This window comes from Apis laboriosa, unplaced genomic scaffold (genome assembly GCF_014066325.1).
Source record: "Apis laboriosa isolate Shangri-la unplaced genomic scaffold, ASM1406632v1 scaffold13_cov153, whole genome shotgun sequence".
Lineage (NCBI taxonomy): Eukaryota > Metazoa > Arthropoda > Insecta > Hymenoptera > Apidae > Apis > Apis laboriosa.
The window spans coordinates 5295788-5314445 of record NW_025221370.1 but is presented as its reverse complement, the minus strand read 5'-3'; the positions used below and the strand labels follow the sequence as shown (position 1 = coordinate 5314445).

The 18658-nt window shown below is 36.6% G+C and overlaps 1 protein-coding gene across 4 annotated transcripts in view; it reads left to right on the top strand.

Moving 5' to 3' along the window:
* The window catches only part of LOC122721058, a 125501-nt gene that overhangs the window by 92826 nt on the left and 14017 nt on the right, over positions 1 to 18658 (top strand). For all 4 annotated transcript variants that reach the window (XM_043948278.1, XM_043948276.1, XM_043948277.1 and 1 more), the window contains 2 exons: positions 5223 to 5337; positions 13684 to 13811. In XM_043948278.1, the coding sequence (XP_043804213.1) occupies positions 5223 to 5337; positions 13684 to 13811 (243 nt within the window). The remainder of the gene's footprint in view (positions 1 to 5222; positions 5338 to 13683; positions 13812 to 18658) is intronic.

The following is an 18658-nucleotide window of genomic DNA, read 5'->3' as shown; positions in this document are numbered from 1 at the left end:
GTTATAATACACGAAACAGAGAGAAACACAAAAAACATTAACAAATAAAAAAGGAAGGATATATTTTATGTAGAATTTGGTTTTATTTGAAAATTTTTCCGCAGTTTTTGTTTAGAGAAGATGTCTGTGATGTTCGCGAAAATACGTGGAAATATTTTTCTCAAAAATCGTATTTCACAGGAATTTTCATTGTTTTCAAAACAATTAAATATTTTGTACCTGATTCACGCGATAAATCTGCTGCGCTTTAAAATCAAAAACCGATATAAATGTACTTTTTAAAAGAACGCAATTCTAACAAGTGTTGACTTCGTCTCGATACAATATTGTTGTTCTTCTTCGTCGGTTATAAACCTTTAAATCCTTGAGTTTAACTTCGACCAATCATCGTCTATATTTATCACTATCTTTTTCATTTCGTTTCTTAAAATAAAACTTTTTGCACAAATATTTTACATTTACTTTACTAAAAAGAATGCTAAAAAGAACGAAAAGAAAAAAAACAAGATTTTTAACGTTTCAATTATTAAATCCATCAAAATGATTCTTTATTTTTACAAAATTCTTTTGGAAAAGATTCATTTTATATCCCTCCTCGTTGTAATCAGATTCATTTAAACGCATTACCAATTTTTCTATTGTTAAAACAACAAGAATTCGAATTGATTGCATCGATTACCCATCAAAGTAAGTAATATGCAATAACTCGATCCTCTTTCACCCCTTACGCAACCGCGCCATTACACCGATTCCTCTCTCGTCCACCATCCACTGGCTTCGTCCAAGAACATCATAAATTTTCTCATCGACCGCTAACTTCTAAATTATCATTGACTTCACGAAGCATGATCGAGCATAAATCATCTCGAATTCCTTCTGTCGCACCCGTAACATAACGGTGACGAGGATTTTTTTACGGCGGAAGAGGGTGGTTGATACTGGTGGCGTTCTCGAGAGCGATGAAAATAAAAATTTCACACACGTACCTACTACTGTACACGCGGCGTGCGCATAGGCAGGTTCATCGGTCGCAGCTGTATGAGAGAAGCCGTAATGCGAAACCGGTAAGATTTTACGACCGGTTTCCGCGGCCCGTAACCAGCACACCCACATGTGAACCCGGGGCGATAAATACGATTGTTTATTTGGCCTGGGTGCATCGATTTATCTGCGTAGCGTGGCGGAAAGTCGATCCAGCTGAAAAGAAACGACGAGGAACCAGTCGAAAACCAGCAATATACGAGGGCACCGTATAAATTTCGATTTTAACACTGGTCCTTAACCCGATCACGCTTTTAGCCGGCTTTCCAGTATTTCACACTCCGTTCCCCGTCCAAGTAACGATCGAATAAATATTGGATATAGCTTTTGATTCGTTTCTTGATTACGTTTTCAATAATTCAATTTCTACCTTTTTTTTTTCTCAGGATAATTTTCTTTGATGAGGTGAGGTAACGAATTAGATTCCTTTGTCAAAGTGCATTTGTTTGGTTTTCTTTTTATTATCTTCTATTTATTAGATCGTTTCAAAAGTTGTTTCATCTTCTTTTGGTATGTATCTTTCTCGAATTCTCTTTGCAATTTTTGACTTCGTGATTCTAATTTATTTGATTTATTTTCAGGTTTTTATCGATCGAGATGTGAGTTTTAAACTTCATTGAATAAGAAGGATGGATCGATTTTCCGATTTAAAGAACAGAACGATTTAAAGGACAGAAATAAAAGTCACTATTGAATGTTTTAATATCGATCAGCATAATAGTTACAAGAGAAGACATTTATACATTTGCATTTGAAATTATTTATAATTATTTTTTTAAAAATTAAATTCTATGTAGGTAAGGTAATGAATAACTCAAAGCTCGAACAGGAATCCTGAAACGTAAATATGTATGGAATTTTGCAGAAAGAGAATAAAATATTTGGATAGTAGAGTAGATGTTGGAATGAAATTGCATTTACATAAATCAGAGTTATCTAATTCGGATGTAACTCGTTACATAATGCAAATATCCTGAGAGGTTTCGCTTTCCAGATAAAATCAGCGTTTTTTTTAAATCGAATTTTTCGATACAGCCAACAAATGTATTCAATCACATCTCCAAATGACGATCAAATACACAAAGAGCACGATGAATCGGTCATTGGAATTTTGTATCACGCGATAAAACAATCGTTTTGATTGTGAAATTCATTCTTAATTATCGTCCCTGCAATGGTGATACAATTTTATCATTAAACGCCACCGAAATTCGTTTGTTCTACTGTGAATGACTTTATCTACTGCCATTCAAATTGAATATCTTTGAAGAATCATCCCTCTGTTGACCATAAATTATTTCATTTACTAGAATAATTTTCCATCCTCGTTTTCAAATTTTGAAAGTAAAAATTATTTTTCTCCATTCACAATTCTCAGATGCTATAGAACGATATTAATGATGAAATCCCTATATGTACAAGTTTCTAAAATTATTAAAATTTCTCGTACAAAACAAGTTTGGTAATAAAATTTGGGTCAGCAGACATTGTTACATTAATTGGACTATTGCAAAACAAATGCTGTAATTATATTGCAGTTTGTTCCGTTTTGCAGGAAAAAAAAAAAAACCGGACTCGGATAAATATTTTTCACGTTCATAAATAGAACGTAATTTTCGACGTTGAAAAACTGCAACGGGTATATCAGCTGGCCAATCCCATTTCCTCGACCGAAAAACCGAAGCACGTCGCCGGAAGATTTAGCGATTTCGAAGCGGCAAACAATCGAGATAATTATAAGTACAAACGCGTGTAGTAGTCTCCTGCAGATATTTATCCAAGGACCCCGCGGTGATTTGTCTCCGCGATGGCGTTTGAAATCGTTTCGTATACACGAGCCTTGGAAATATTGACCGAGTTCCTTCCACTTTCTACACGAAAACCAGCCAATATTCCGACCTCGTTCGCGAATACGTGTCTCGTGGCTGATGATTATGAAACTCTTGATAACGACGGGATTAGTCAAGGCGCGGTGAAATACGTGAAATACTCGCGGCGAGTTGCCGCGACGTTTGCTAATATCCAACCGAGAGCGTATATATACACGTATGATTCATTAGAGACGTCTCGATGTCTCAATTTTCGAAACGAGAGGTAGAAATTCTTATCCTCTTCGGTCTCTCTTCTTGCAAATATTACTTGAAGATTATCCGAATTATATATGGGATTAATGACGAGATATATATGTTAAGTGGATTTCTTTCAAGCGTGTTACAAGTCGAATATAGTTTCGAACATTCGGAGAATATTTTATAACTTCGAGCACAAATCAGACTCTTATTAAGACAATATTTAACAAAACTTAACATTAAATCAATTAAAGAATTGAAAAGATGCTATGCTGTGTTTTGCTACATTCTTCACCAAGAAGATTTTAATTAAAACTATAACTTAAACAGATTCAAATCTACAAGACGAGATCTATATAATTACCTCTTATATCATATATAAAAAGAAACGAAACACAAATATTAGACTTGAAGCATTGTGAGCGTCCAGCATTGAACTTCATCCCATCGAACCGGCCAATCGCAGTCGAAGTTCAAACGTGGTAAATAAATCGCCATGTCTCCCCCTCTTCGAGAACCGATCCCACGTACAAATTATCAGACGGGAAAAAATCCGACGGATAACAAGCTTCCCGTGTGAAATCCGTCCATCGCTCGTTTCTTCTGGGAAAGCTTACAAAGTCGGACATTAATGGCGTTAATCGCCCCACCTATTGCCTTGACGTGACCTTACTTACTTACGGCTGTCGAACGCTTCCTGCTTGTCCAGGGCACGCGAGCGCTACCCGATCAATTCCCACGATGCTTTCACTCCGATCTAATACGTCATTATCGGCGATCGTGATAAGCGATACGGGCCGTTCGATGGACGAGAGTCGGTCGACAACCGACTCGAGAAAAGAGCAACGGTGCTCGAGCAAAGTGCAGGAGCTTGTGCACGCGTCTCGGGTGTCGAGAGAGAGAGAGAGAGAGAGAGAGAGAAAGAGAGAGAGAGACGTGATTTTCATCATGGCGAAACGAATTTTTTCCACACGCTCCGCCGCCGAGTTGATCGACAGCCGAGTCGTCCTCCGCTGAAGGATCACGAGTCAGCGACAGAAGTTCATCGATTTATTCTACTTTCTACGTAGTTCCCGGCCGACTCTCGGCTGATCTCTTCTCGTGGACTGGGAGTGGTTTCGGATCAAACCTGTCGGGTTAGAAACGGCAGACGCGCCTTCCTTCTTCGAAGCTCGAGAAGACGTTTGTTGCAATATCGGTGACGAGCGAGTTTCTAATTTAACGGATGCGGATGAAACGCTCAAGTTTCTAGTATTTCTATTCGATGCGTAACAATCCTCGAATTATTTAACTTTTTATCGCAACATGAATTTCTAATACTTTTAGATTTTTTGAAGATTCGAGATTTCTTTCGAATATCTGAATTTCCTAATTCCTGAGTTTTATCTAAGTATATACGCGATGATGCGAAGCGTAATTTTGTCTCGATGTTGAGCAGAATCTATATATAATGGTCAAATGAAATTCGTAACGCGTCCCGCGGTAGTTCCAGATGCTACGTATAAATCCACTGTATGACATATTCACTGCCTCCTATGAACTCTCGAAAGTGAGTATGCACTCGGTGAAGAAAGAAAAAACGGCCATTACGAGCATCCTCGTAGAAAGCATCGGCGATAACGAGTTTATAAATCAAATAGGATTTTCACCGATGGAACGAGCAACAAACGTTTGATACGTTGATTTCGTCCAACGATCGGCAGCGAGCAAGAGGATCTCCAAGGTTTGATCCTCCTGGTCATAGATCATCCGCTCGTTATAGATCATTGTCGGGCATACATCGGCAGGACGATTATCGGCAGGCGAACGTGTAAATCACCTCGAACCGGCGTAATTTATTACCCACTATCTTTGCCACGATGACAACACTTGCCCTATGATAATTTATCGAGAGATCTAATCGCTCGTTCAGCCTCCAATTTTTACCCGTTCGATGCGAAAGCCGCGAGCGATCGTGTCAAAGGTCCCGCGTGAATCACCGTGGAATCTGTACCGTGAGGCCGCGGTTCCTGGTCACCTTTCCGTCCAGTACCTTTGATCTCTCGTACGAAGCACTTGTTCATCTGTCAACTGTCATGTCTCCTACGTATATAAAACTTAATTTGATTTCAGCAATAACAAAGGAGGATCCTGGCAGCGTGGGCAGAATTCCCAAAGGTCGAGCCCCAGTCCCAGTCGACTTCACCACACGCAGGAAGCGGCCACGCCTCACACAGCTCCTGTTTCCGTGAGTATTCCAATCCCTACCGGAAATTGAATTGTTTTTTCTTTTTTTCTTTTAATTATGATACTCCCGATCGCTCAGTTACAGGATCCCGATTCTTGGGACACTGTCAATATTCGACTAGTTATCAATCTGTTTCCATTCCCTCGTCGATGTTTTCAAAAAAGAAAAGAGAAAAAGGAGAAAGAAAAAATAAGAGAGAGAGAGAGAGAGAGAGAGAGAGGCGGTAGAATGCTTTCAAATGTTTTAAACATTCGAAGATCAGCCACATTTTCTTACTTCTTTTATAAGTTTCGTGGCCGATTCACCGACAGCCTCTCGCAACTTTCTTTCCCAGGAGAACTTCCGAGCGGTTCTCTTGAACTTTTTACCCGTCTTATATCGTCTCGTTGCTCGATCGATAAAACGTTTTCTACCGTTCCCCTGTTTCCCGGAAAATTATCACTGATTTCCCGAATCGTTCTTTCACGTTATAACGTTATAATATTATACGAGCCTAGGGAGTTTAGCGTAGGGAGAAATCGTACTTCTTCCATTTCGGAAATTTTAACAGTTTTTTTTATTTTCAACATAACACCTGTTACATTAATTTGTTATCTAAGAAAAAGATATCTTGATATCTGTTGATTGGAAAAAATGAAAATTAGCGACTGAATGACATTCTCGTAATTCGCGAATTGGAAAATAACTTTAAATCCCCAGCTATATTATTATCGCGTTACAAATTCTTCTGGGTCGATGAAATGCTAGCGACATATAGCGTTATAAGGATCCCAATTAATACCACGCTCAGACGTGATAAATTACCACTAGGAGCTGTTCTGTTCCCGATTCTCTGTACAATCGTCGCGGATAAATCCGCGAACTTACAACAATGCGACAGTTAGCCCGGATAAAACGTCCCAGAGTTTAATTAAGCTGACCTGAATCACCAACGGCTAGACCTCTGTTGCTAAGTTTATCCAAGAAACTCGGAAGAAAGACAGTTCCTGGAACCGCTTTTATAACGTTTCATAGCTTTTCGGAGCTAAAAGCGTTTGCCTGCATTTTCTGGAAAGGATCAACCCCTTAGCGGAATGTACCTTAATTCTTAAAACTTCTGAACGATACGAAATGAAAATAGCGTGTAACTTTTCGAGGAGATGTGGAGCGTTAAATATTTAAAAACAAACACACGAGATAACTTAATTATCTCGTGGATTAATTGGAATAATCCTGTCATAAATAGAATATTTGAATATTTGAATAATATTAGAATATAGAATATTTGAATAATTCTGATGATCATTTGTTAAATTTCGATTAAGTTTAAATTTGAGAAAAATAACTCTTAGAGAGAAATAGATAAAGAAGATAATATAACGATCATAGACGGAATAATTAAGTGATTGGATATTTTGAATTTTGACAAGATTCGTGTAAATCTGAATTTGAAAAAAAAAAGTATTTCAGAGAAAGGTAAATAATAATCGTACGAAATAAAAATATTTCATTCGCGGCAACGAAATTTCATACTAACCTACATTTTTTATCGTAAATTAATTTATCCAGTCCCGTAATCTCGTACATAAGAAAAAAAACATTTTCTTTTTTTTTATCATCTCGCAGAGGCAGAAAAGGCCAACCATAAATCACTTTTATAAAAAAGCCCTCCCTTATATTTCCCCCTTTTCCAAGGAGGTATCTATCTCAAAAACGTCGCAACTTATCGACTTCTAACCCTCCTCTCCTCGTTTCTTTCCTCCAACCAATTTAACCTTTCCACGGACGAAAGTTTGGCGCGCGTCACATTCCGAACAACGCTTCAGAAATCGATCATAGCGGCACGTGACGTATTGTCCCGTATTGTAGAAATTCGCGTTTTAAAATTCGCGCCACGACTTGGCATTATATCGCATTGCGTTTTCCATGAACTTCTCAGATTTCTCGGAATCCCGCTGGCCACTTCCGGTTTGTTTCCGGTTTGGAAGGGAGCTCGAGAGGATCGAGATCCCGTTTTTCCCGAGCGGTGGATCGTCGCGAGACGATCTTGGATTCCGCATTCGTGCCGCGGGATCGTGGAATTCCCTCGCGGAGATGCAAATTTTAAACGCGTTATCGTAAACCCGTGACGTGACTTCCTGTTTGAAATGCCGAGCATCTGACACGGTGTACCATCCGTTTCCACCTATCTCGAGGATAATTTGAAACGATTACGCAGCATCGAGGGATCGGAGTGGATACGACTTTATTATCGAGCGCCTTGGGCGACGATCGAAGCGTGTCGAAAAGCTTTTCATATCGGATATCTTTTAATCGCTGGGGAAATCGATGTTGGAACGGAAAGTGGATGGAGTTTCGATGGTTTTCAGCTTTTTATCCGGAGGCTGGGATAAAAATCAAGTCTCTCCATTTTCTTTAAAATTCAATTACGCATTTGTATAGTGTTAAAATATTCCTGGGACGTATTCTTTGAAAGGTTTTAAGGGAAAGGTTGATGTTAGGAGGAATGATAAGATGGATGTTGGGAAGAGAATAGAGATAATTTGGATAAGCTTTTATCCGGGAAAGGGATTGGAAGAAATTCGTGTTTAAATTATCATCATCTTTGAGAGGAGGAGTCGTATTCCTGTTAATTCCAAGTAATCGACATTTCGCGTATGCGATAGTGGAATTGCAAGGTGGAATAGGCGGTAGAACAGGAAAGTGATTCTGGGAAATTAAGATAATCGTTAAGATAATCAGGGAGAATCCGCGAATTCGAGTTTACAATGTCGATGTCCATTTAATTGTCAGTTAAATGCTTGTCCCTTGTTGACAATGATTCGTGCATAAGCGTTATATAGATACAGTCGATTCGACACGACATTGTTACCAGTAACGTTAACGAACAGGTATGCCTGTTGTGTCCGTGTGAATGATGCATGTCGTAGGAAGCAACGATACGCTGCACACGTATATTCAAACGCAATAATGCAATCGATATGTATTAACACGCTCTAATTCTAACGTTGGTTTGTAATTGAAGGAGTAATGAAATTCTGTCGGCTGTCTTGCGATTCTTTTGATATCGAATTTTTCCTTTCTCTTTTCTTAATTAATAGAACCGGCATTTTGTTGCACAACACAAACGTATATACGCGTGCATTAAAAAAGTGAAAATAATTGAAGAGATACGTGATTCAAGTGATTTTATCATCGACTAAGTTATCTAATATACTAAAAGCTCCAATCCTGTTATACGAAATGATTCTAGAAACTGGGACGAGTCGTGGCTTTTTCCTAAGCACGGAATAGAATAGGAAAAGTTGGTCATGGAAAGATTTTAACAAGATTTATCCCTTTACGATATTTCCTCTGCAATCTACGTGCAACTTGAATTGCGCATAGTCTCTTTAACATTTTTATTAATTTTTTTATTAATTTTTTAATTTCGTTAATTTTCTTCGATAGATTTCTCGTCGTTTGAAAAAATAATAGAGAGGGGAAAAAAAAATAATAATTTTTTCGTAACAATTTCCATTCACAGTTTAATATAATATAAAGTAATGAAATAGATACGAATGGATTAATAAAAGTAAACATAATATTATGGTATCGAGAATACAGGGAATATTCGAACTCTTATACTCGTATGTAAACAACGTATATTTATGCCGCGTATATTTAGTTTGAGACGTCGAACGCGGCAGCCATTATTCATCCGACCGTTCTATCATTCACTTCGATGGAGGAAATTACGAATCGCGTGTCTAGCTGATCGAACGTCTGACGTCTATCCTTGAAAATAATTTCTCGGCTTTACCCTTTCCGTTGCTATTTCGCGATTTCTTCTCGATTGATGTTTAATTAACGAACTTGCAAAACTATCCACGTCAAATATCTCCGACAATTTTTATAGTCCATAAATCAATCGTCGGTTAATATTCCTTTGCGTATTTTTAAACGTTCAATTTTAAATTCAATAGATATTAAGGACACAAAAGAAACGTTTTATTTTTACATTTTCATTTTCTATTAAATTTTAAATAACAAAAGGAGAGGGGAAAAAAAAGAACAAAGAGATAATCGAATTCGATTCCATGGACAAACAAGCACGCATTGATTGGTTTGTACACTTGTTAAATCAGAATTTCTTCCGACAGAATAACTGAACCCGAATGCCTAATCGAGCAGAGATCAGAATTCATCGTTCCATGGCACCAAAATCGTACACGAATGAATAATTGGGCGGTGACCTCGGTAACTTCCAATTATCGATTTACTGGGCATGTTAGGAATCTAACACCAGGAACATGCAAATGCTCTTTCGGATCAATGTTAATTAACCGAGTCAAAAATTCTGTCAAGTCCGGATATAACATGCTGAATGATTTTCGACCGACCGATTGCAACCGTTTCGATCATTGGATCTATTCGGAAAGAGAGAGACGAGAGAGAAAGACAGAATCGACATTTGACCATCGTTTCAAACATCGAAAGTGAAATGAATTAGGGGCATTGTTTCGATTGAAATAGAATACGAAATTAATGGATAATTTGGAACCTATTTAACCGCAATCTGTGAGGTATTTGTCAATATTTGATATCGTATCGTAGAGTGACAATTTATCAGCTTTAATTGATATTTATTGCGACGAAAGTAGCGCACTAAATTTGTACCATGGATAAATAGTGAATGACTGTCAATCATTTATTTTTCGAAAATATAAAACTTTACATATAGAGAAAATATAAAACTTTACATATAATACATTAATGTTTTTAATTGACATTCGTTCTGCTGATAAATAATTTTAAACTCGGACCACATGAAATTTAACCTAAAATCTTCTAAATAACTCGGGATATTTCAATTTTCGATCACCATCGATAAACTTTTCCATCAAAAATTCATTGTTCTCCAAAGTAAAGGGTTGACAAAACGGCAGGGAATGTAAATTCAAATTTTGGTCAGTGAGTTCTGTCCATGATTTTGAATCGTGGCGTACCGCAACAGAAGCAAACACTGTCAATACATATTTTCCGGGTGGCGGAATCGTTTTGTGTCCGAATTGGCCAGCTTGAATGTATATAAATTTGAATTTGAATGGCCGCTCGTGAACGTGGTATCGAGACAAAAGCTAATATTTTCACGAGGAGGAGGCCATTCCGTTCTTTGCCGCGCTCGATCGAATCGCTTTCAATTCGAAATCGTACGAATCGATCGAACTTTTCTTTCTCTTTTCTTATTTCGACACGCGAAAGCCACGTTCGAAGAAACGTCGAGTACTGACACAAAGCAGTTCGATAGCATCGAACTTCTCGCGTCGACCTTAATTAAAAGTTTTAATTAAAGGTTAGCACGAACGGTTGCACGGTCTATGCATATTCAACGCTGTAAAACATTTTTCCCACCTATCTGGTTCTCCGATATTTCTTTAACCTGGCTATTTAATAGTATTTTGAAAGGTTTATCCTTGGTGTTACGTGTGATCTTAATTGGAAAATTTTTCCATTTTCCAATCATTTTGATACGATTGACAGTCGTGTCAAGTAGAATCTTTTGGAATTTTAATCGTACGTGGTTTCTTAAAAACGTTACGTATAATTTTATTCAACTATCTTGCAAATTTATTATGCAAATTTAGTCAAGATAGTTGTTTATTATTACTAGTTATTTATTAGTACATTTAGCCTCAAAAACGAGGCTTGTTTTTTATTATAAGCGACAACTTTTTTTCGAATATTACACCTAGGACGAACTACTTCACCGATGACCTGAATAGCTCGATCTTGGTTCATCTAGCAATCCAATTAACCGACTTTTCTCCTCTGTGCAATTTTCAGAACTGGGACTCTCTCTTTCTCTCTCTCTTGTATACCTCTGTTTTGTACTCGCCTTCTCTAAAAATATCAGAAATTATTAACAAAAAACTCATCAACCTACATAATTTATCCTCTCGCAAATATATTCCGTAAATGAGATATATTCGTACGTACGAATGAAGAGATAAGAAGAGAACTCGTTGGACATCGAAATTTCTCGGAAAAAGGAAAAGTGTGGAGGGTGATAGGCGAATGATGAAAAAAGCGAATCACGAGTGGAAAAGGCAATAAAGGGAAGCAAGGACTGTTTGTAATTAAGAGTGGGAGACAATGGCATCGAGATATTTCGGTGAGGGTGAATTCTTTCGCAGCCAACAATACTCGTTCTCTCGACGAGTCAAGTGACTTGTCGACCTCTCTTCGGTATAGAAACGCGAGAGTGGACTGAAATGTGGTCCGAGCTCGTTTAGAAAACCGGAAGGTGGATACACATCGATCGATGTCCCGTTACCCCCGAAATATTCGCCTCAACTGCTAAGTAATTCCACGAAGTGGGAACGATTGGGCGGCCCTATTTCATTTTTCCATTATGTTCAACGCGAGAACCTTTCCGAATGGCGTAAACCACGTTTTTGTCGAAAAATCGAATAGGCGGAGAAAACGAAAAATATTCGATGTTCGTTCCGAATAAAAGGATAAAAGGATAATAATTTAAATTTACCCGTGAGAAACGTTTTGTCGTTTTATGGGCAAAGGTAATATTATTTTCAATGATAATACAAGAGAATGGAAGTTCTCCCGTCGATATATTTCTATCAAGTATATATTTTTTTTAATAAAAAAATGTGGAATGAGAACAGGGTAGAAAGTATATCCTTCGTTGTAGTGAATCGCTTCCGAATCGAACTCGAACAGTCACGACCGACAGCTTTTCTATATGTACTGTGTGTAGGTATGTATATATAGCAAATAGACGTCAGAAAGAGCTGCATGGATTTCACTGTGGTACATGTACTACATGGGTTCAGCATACAATGCTATCCTGCAGAATTGGATAATATTAAAGGTGAACTTCCATTCGAAAAAAATTACTCGAATGAAACATTTAACATAATAATTTTAAAGGTAAAATTAATTAAATATTTATTATTTTACTTAGTATTAACCATTATATAACGTATTTCGTATAATATAATTTATATATTTATTCCAAAGTTTACGTGTTATTTATAGAAAAAAGAAAGCGCGATAAAAATCACGTTTTCCACGTTTAATTCTATAATCTGGATTTAATCTGCAGAGTATGTACCGTATCGTTAAACGTTTTAGAAACTTTCTTCCCACACGTTATCGTGTATTCGAAACGTTTCGAGATATCGATACGCTAAACTAGATTTTCTTTTTATCATCTCGCGAGGCAATAATTAAGTAACACGTTCGTAACGTGTTCGAATATTTTATTCGAAACATAGGTAACAAGGAATAAAATATCGTCTCGAATACAAATGATCGTTAATTAGCAAAACATCATATCCGACGAGGAGACGATCACAGATATAATCAAGCTTTGTGGCACCGTGCCATTTTCACCCCTTTCATTCCCGAATTTCCATCGCGAAATCGCTTCGAAATCGTTGCGACACGCAAATTTTCATTCGTGTGTTATCGTGTGTTATCACACTCTGTCGATCTAAATGTTCAATTGGCAACGTTAAATTTCGTCAATAATATTTCACGAAATTCTCATTCCTCTATATTTCGATATTTCGAAATCTTTGCATTTATATCATAAATATTTTTAATATATATATACATATATACAATTTCACTAATTTAAAGTTATTTCGAAATTAAAAAAATAGAGATATTTTAGAAAATTCCAGGTTTTTTTTATTATATTTCAACGCTTACAATCTCTCTATCGATTATATCACTTTTTCCACGATGGATACACATGGTTAATTTAAAAAAATATTTCAAATTTTTTAGAATTAACGATTAAAATTAAGAGATCTATACGATTCACGATCACGTCGAATCTAAAATCTCCAATACAAGAAAACTTTCTACACCACGATTCCAAAGCGGGGATCGCCGATCGAACCCGTACTCCGTATATTTAACGTCATTATCTCGTCCGCACAATACGATCCATTATGAATCGCATCCTATTATTCATTCTGAAGAAGAACTTAACAATCCCGTGGCCGGAACGTGAATGGGAGGCATAGTGAGCCAGTGTATCGGCGTAACATCGGGCTTACGAAATAATTCACTAAACGAAATACACGTTAGGCGTCTAATATCCCTCGAGTCGTGATCTCTCGATAAGCCTCGATACAGATAGGAGCGATCGGGAGCGCTCGTGCGTGTCGAATCATGGGAATAGATCGACGTCCGACCAACTTTCCAACGCGCGGGAGGTTATCACAAGGGTTATATTTGGCATCTACGTGTCTTTGGTAGGCCAAGAGAGAAAGAAAGAGAGGGGGAGGGGGAGGGATGCAACGCGCAATTATGCGTCGGCAAAATGTGTAAAATTCGATTTCGATTATGTTTCAGCCGCTACACGATCAACGTTCGAACGCGTATTCTGGAAAGGATAGGAGACGGATTCCTGGGCTGAGCAAGGCGCAGAGGCGTATCAAAGCGTCGAGCACGCCTGCGCTTTTGGATCGTGATGTGGAAAGGTGAGTGGTTATTTTTGAAATCGGTTTTTATAATCCGTTCGATATCCTGGGGGGGCTATTCCCCCGACTGAATTTTATCGGCGAGCCTTGGGTCGTGTCGAATGATAGTCTCTCGAATTTTCATTCTCGTACTTATAGTCTCTACGCGATCCTTTCGAGATGTAGTTTATCGTTGGCAAGTTTTCGGGTTTTATATAAGTTTCGGGTCGATATATTTAGGATTATTTCTTCTTTTTTTTTTTTTTTTAGAATATTTGCTGTATCTTCTATTGTCGTTTTTATCTTCTATATTATATCTTTGAAGATATAGTATTAATAAGATGTTTGTAAGGTGTTCGAATGTTAGAATGATCTTTAGAAATTGTGATCTTTAGAAATTATCTAGGATTATCCCTTTCTCTTTGGAATGATTTATTATCTTTCGTGATATTCTTCTAAAAATATATAGCTTTTTCAAAATTTAGTCGTCCATCAGTGGAAAAAATAGAAACGTAAATTGTAATATTTCACTCGAACTAGGTAGTATTTCAAAATTCTGCTGGGCGCGCTTTCATTTCATTTTCTGTCACCTTGTCTCGCGTGTACAGCTGGTGTGCGGCAGATAAGGTATGAAACCTGTCCGTTTCATGCCTGGTAGGCTCAAATAGGGAGATTTCCCTATTTTAGGAAGTTAATGTTTGCCTTGGACGAAAAATATTGTATCTGCAAATATTGGAGAAACTTTACAGAATAGTTGGCTTCCTCGGTTGTAAATACAATAAACAGTGAATTTATATATTTTTAATAAGGACTCGTTTGAGAAGCTAGCCAACAATTTCCACGTAACGTAATATAATCTTGGTAACATAATGCGATATAATGAATGAACTCAGTGTAAATTACTATTATAAATCTCGGGAGCAAACAAGTAGAGATACTTGACTGAAAATTAAGAGAACAATGCGAGAGTGACCTTATAAAAACTAGGTAAAAGAATCGAGTGTCGCTTTTCAAAAGACGGTCATTATTATTAGGTAACCAAGATAGTTTTGTCGTTCTTTTTGTGGTTGGAAAAGAAGATGTTAGAAGATTAATATTAATTTCTGTTCACATAAAAATGTAATTATATAAATTATTTTCACAATGTTTATTTGATTTTAATCATCGATGTATAACATATACATTTGGATAATAAATATTATCCAAGAAATATATAATTTTAGATATAGAAACATATAATTCATAGTTGTCTATAGATCAAGTTTTTTATCTATGTATATCATAAAAGAGATCACACAACTTCTTGGTTACTTGATAATTACAAATAAGCACAATTCTAACGATTTATTTTTATCTTTCCATAAAAGAAAGGAATTACAAATACGTATTATTAATTATTTATTACTTTTTACAAAGAAAAAGAATCTAACATATAAATCAAAACTGAATGAACAGCAATTTCCACTTTGCTGTGTTATCGATATCATGGAAAGGTAAAAATAGTTTAAAAAAAAAAAAAACAGCTGATCGAAGAGCGAAGTATAGATCAAAGGTGATGGATTGATCCAGGTTCGTTTGAAGTGGCTCGTCTCTTGCTTTCCAACCTTCCATCGTGACCTCTTGATCCCCTCGGTGTGTCTCGCAGTCGGGGTTGTTTGCCGAGGCAAGAATAAAGATGTTACTTCGAATGACCCTGCTAGGTTCCATCGACTTTGTACCTGGACGAACATTCATCCAGTCGTTGCTCTAATTACCAGTTGAATAGAAAATCTCTCGCGACATCCTCTTTAGTTTTCACGGAAGCGTACATTTGCTTCCGGTCTGTTTCATTCCAAAACAAGCCCTGTTAATATTTCACGAGTGACTCTCTCAGGCAAATCGACCGAAATAATAGATACTTTTTCATTTTGTCTGCTAGTAATGATCGATTGGAAGGGAATTCAATTAATCTTTTTTTTTTTTTTTTTTTTTTTTGAATTTTCTTTCAAAGATTCTTTTTATTCTTATACGAAACTCAAATATAAATATTTGATATCGTTTCATTTTTTATTTAAATAATTCTCTATTACTAATCTTCGAGATTAAATCGATATACGAAATAATAGTGATTCAATTGAATTTGATAATTGGAATATTTTGGACAAGTATTTTACTTAGAAACTAATAACATCGTGTTAATTTTCTTTCCGTCCGTTAAAATTTGTAAGAAAAATATTTTCTTTAAAATATTTCTTTGTTATTAGTTCAATTAGAAAGTCTTGAATAGTGGAAACGGGTCATAGTTTTATCGAAGCGATAACAATTTAGTGGAACGTTAATTTTCTTCGCTTCGAAAGTTCTCACAACTTGGAATCCCCCCTCCCAACAATGAGTCGCAGTTGGGTATTATTCTAATTTGAAGTTTTGGAGAACGGTAAGTTCTTCATTCATGACTTGGCCAAGTCACTTCGCTTCCACTTGCGCTCCGTTTAACACCACGAACTGAACTTCACTCGCATTCGTTTGTATTCACTCGTTTTGTATTTAAAATTCTAGATTCCAAGAGATAACGGGATAAATCCGAAAGAGAAGAAACATCATTTCGTGGCGAGATTTAATTAAATTTTTTTTTTTCCTTTAACTTTGGACTAAATTTCGTTCTTTAATTGTAAAAGTCAATATTTTCGAGTTTGATTTTTTCAGATTTGATTTCACCAGAAAGTAGAATTTACATTTTTTAGTTTAAATTTAATTTCCAAACTAAATATTTAAATAGACGGAATTTTAATTTAAAAAATTCAAATTTATATGCGTTTCTAAAGATACTTTTATTTAAGAATTATTTAAATTTGCATTTTAAATTCGTAATATTCAACGGGAACACGAGAAAGAATACCTGTGATGTCTTTTAAGATCGTTTAAGAAAGAATATTACATCTTAATATTCTTTGACTTTATTCCATGGCTTTGCTGTCCATTAACAAAAGAAACTTACTCTCATCTTTCACGAACATGGAAAACTTTTTTCTCTCTATTAATCATATAAAAAGACAACACATTTTTTTCTGTATTAACATTTCTCTTGACTTTTGCAATTCCTTTAAAAAAAAAGGATACAAACAAATTTTCATATCAATTTCCAATTATATGATGATAATTTTATAACAAACCATTAAAAAATTTATTCTAGAAAAAAGAACAAGCAATATGTTACAATTTAGATAGAGTTAAATTATTTTGGAAAAGTCAAAAGGATCGAGGAGAAACTTATAGTATGATCGATGAATTAATGATCGGTTTTCTGGTGAAACCAGTGCCAGAAGAGATCGAAACTCCTACGTAGCATTCACAAAAGTTGAGTACGTGCCACCCACGTGTACTAGATTTGAACGTAGACCGATAAAAAGGAGAGTTATCGTGTGTTCGTGCCACGTGTCTAGCTACATAAAAGTAACAAAATGGAAGAAATGACAGAAGAGATTGCCGACAAACCGGTAGGAACATCGTGAAAAGTAATAATACCGGGGACGTGACTCCTCGTTTTCAACCTCTAACGATATTTTTACAAATATTCATGGAACCTTCTTCGAAAATGTTAATGCATATCTTGCACAATTGGAATAATATTACGAGAGATAAATGGGAAGTACTTTTTAATAAATGAAAAGAGTAAAATAATTCGAGATATACTTTTATTATTTCTATATTTTCATTCTTCCATTTTTCTTTTTATCATTTCATTATTTTAATAATGAACGAATTTTAAAAAACAAGAAAAAATTTTATAATGTATAACCACCTTCTCAATTCAATAATTATTTTATTTCATTTGTTATATAATTTATTACTTATATATAATAGTATATATATCACGATTTCAACGATATTTGCAATGAAGAAACAGAGAAAGAGAGAAAACTATCGTCTTTTTGGAACTCTTTTAAACTCGCAAAGAGCGAAAAACGGATCCATCGCGGATCGACACGATTTCTTTGAAACTCCGGAAACACAGGAAGATTGCGGTGTACTACCGGTTTCGTGGAGTCATGAAAGGGTTGAAAAAGAAGATAGAAAGGAAAAAAAAGAAAGAAGCGCACAGAGGACACAGAAGCACGACAACGGAGATTAACAGAATGCTCAAAGAGTCGATTTGTGCACCGTGTCAAATTTGTAGGAGGTGGTGTATGCGTCCACGATGGGAAAGAGAGTAGAGAAAAATTCCTCCGATTAAAAGGAGAACGAGAATGGACCACTGTCACTACAATGGATAAATGGTACCTTTTGTGGAGACCGACGGCTCTTCTTAGGCCGCTCTTCTCTTTTTCTCTCTCTCTCTCTCTCTCTCTTTTTCTTATCCGCCCACAACCTGCCCTCCGTAATCGAGAGAAGAGGACAGAGGGAATGAGGGTGGCACGAAGCGAAAGGAGAGGACGAGAGGGAGAAAAAAAAGGCAGCGTGCAAAAGGTGGGAGAACGAGCAACCCCTCATGCCGGTTTATACCTGAAGCGACCCTCGAAATCTGTTCTCGGAAGAGTTCACGAGGTGCACACGGGCACACAAGCACATCTTGCACGTGTACACACACGAGTGCACGTGGGACACACGTGAGACTGGATTTGTGTGGCTGTCGGAGCCTTCAGTCGGCTGCGGCTCGTCGTTCAATGCGCTTCCTTCTGGGCCAGAGTGGTTTCGACCGATTTTCTTGTTTTCGGGAGTGGCCTTTTGCATTTCTCGTGATTCCTCGAACCAATGTCGCGTTCGAATTGATGTTTTTAAGGAGAAATTTGAACTCTTGTACGGTTTCTATTCGAGAAACGATCGAAGAAGAAATGAATTGTGAGGATCGTGATCGTTTTCTTTTACGTAGTTGAGTGATTTGAGTATATGGA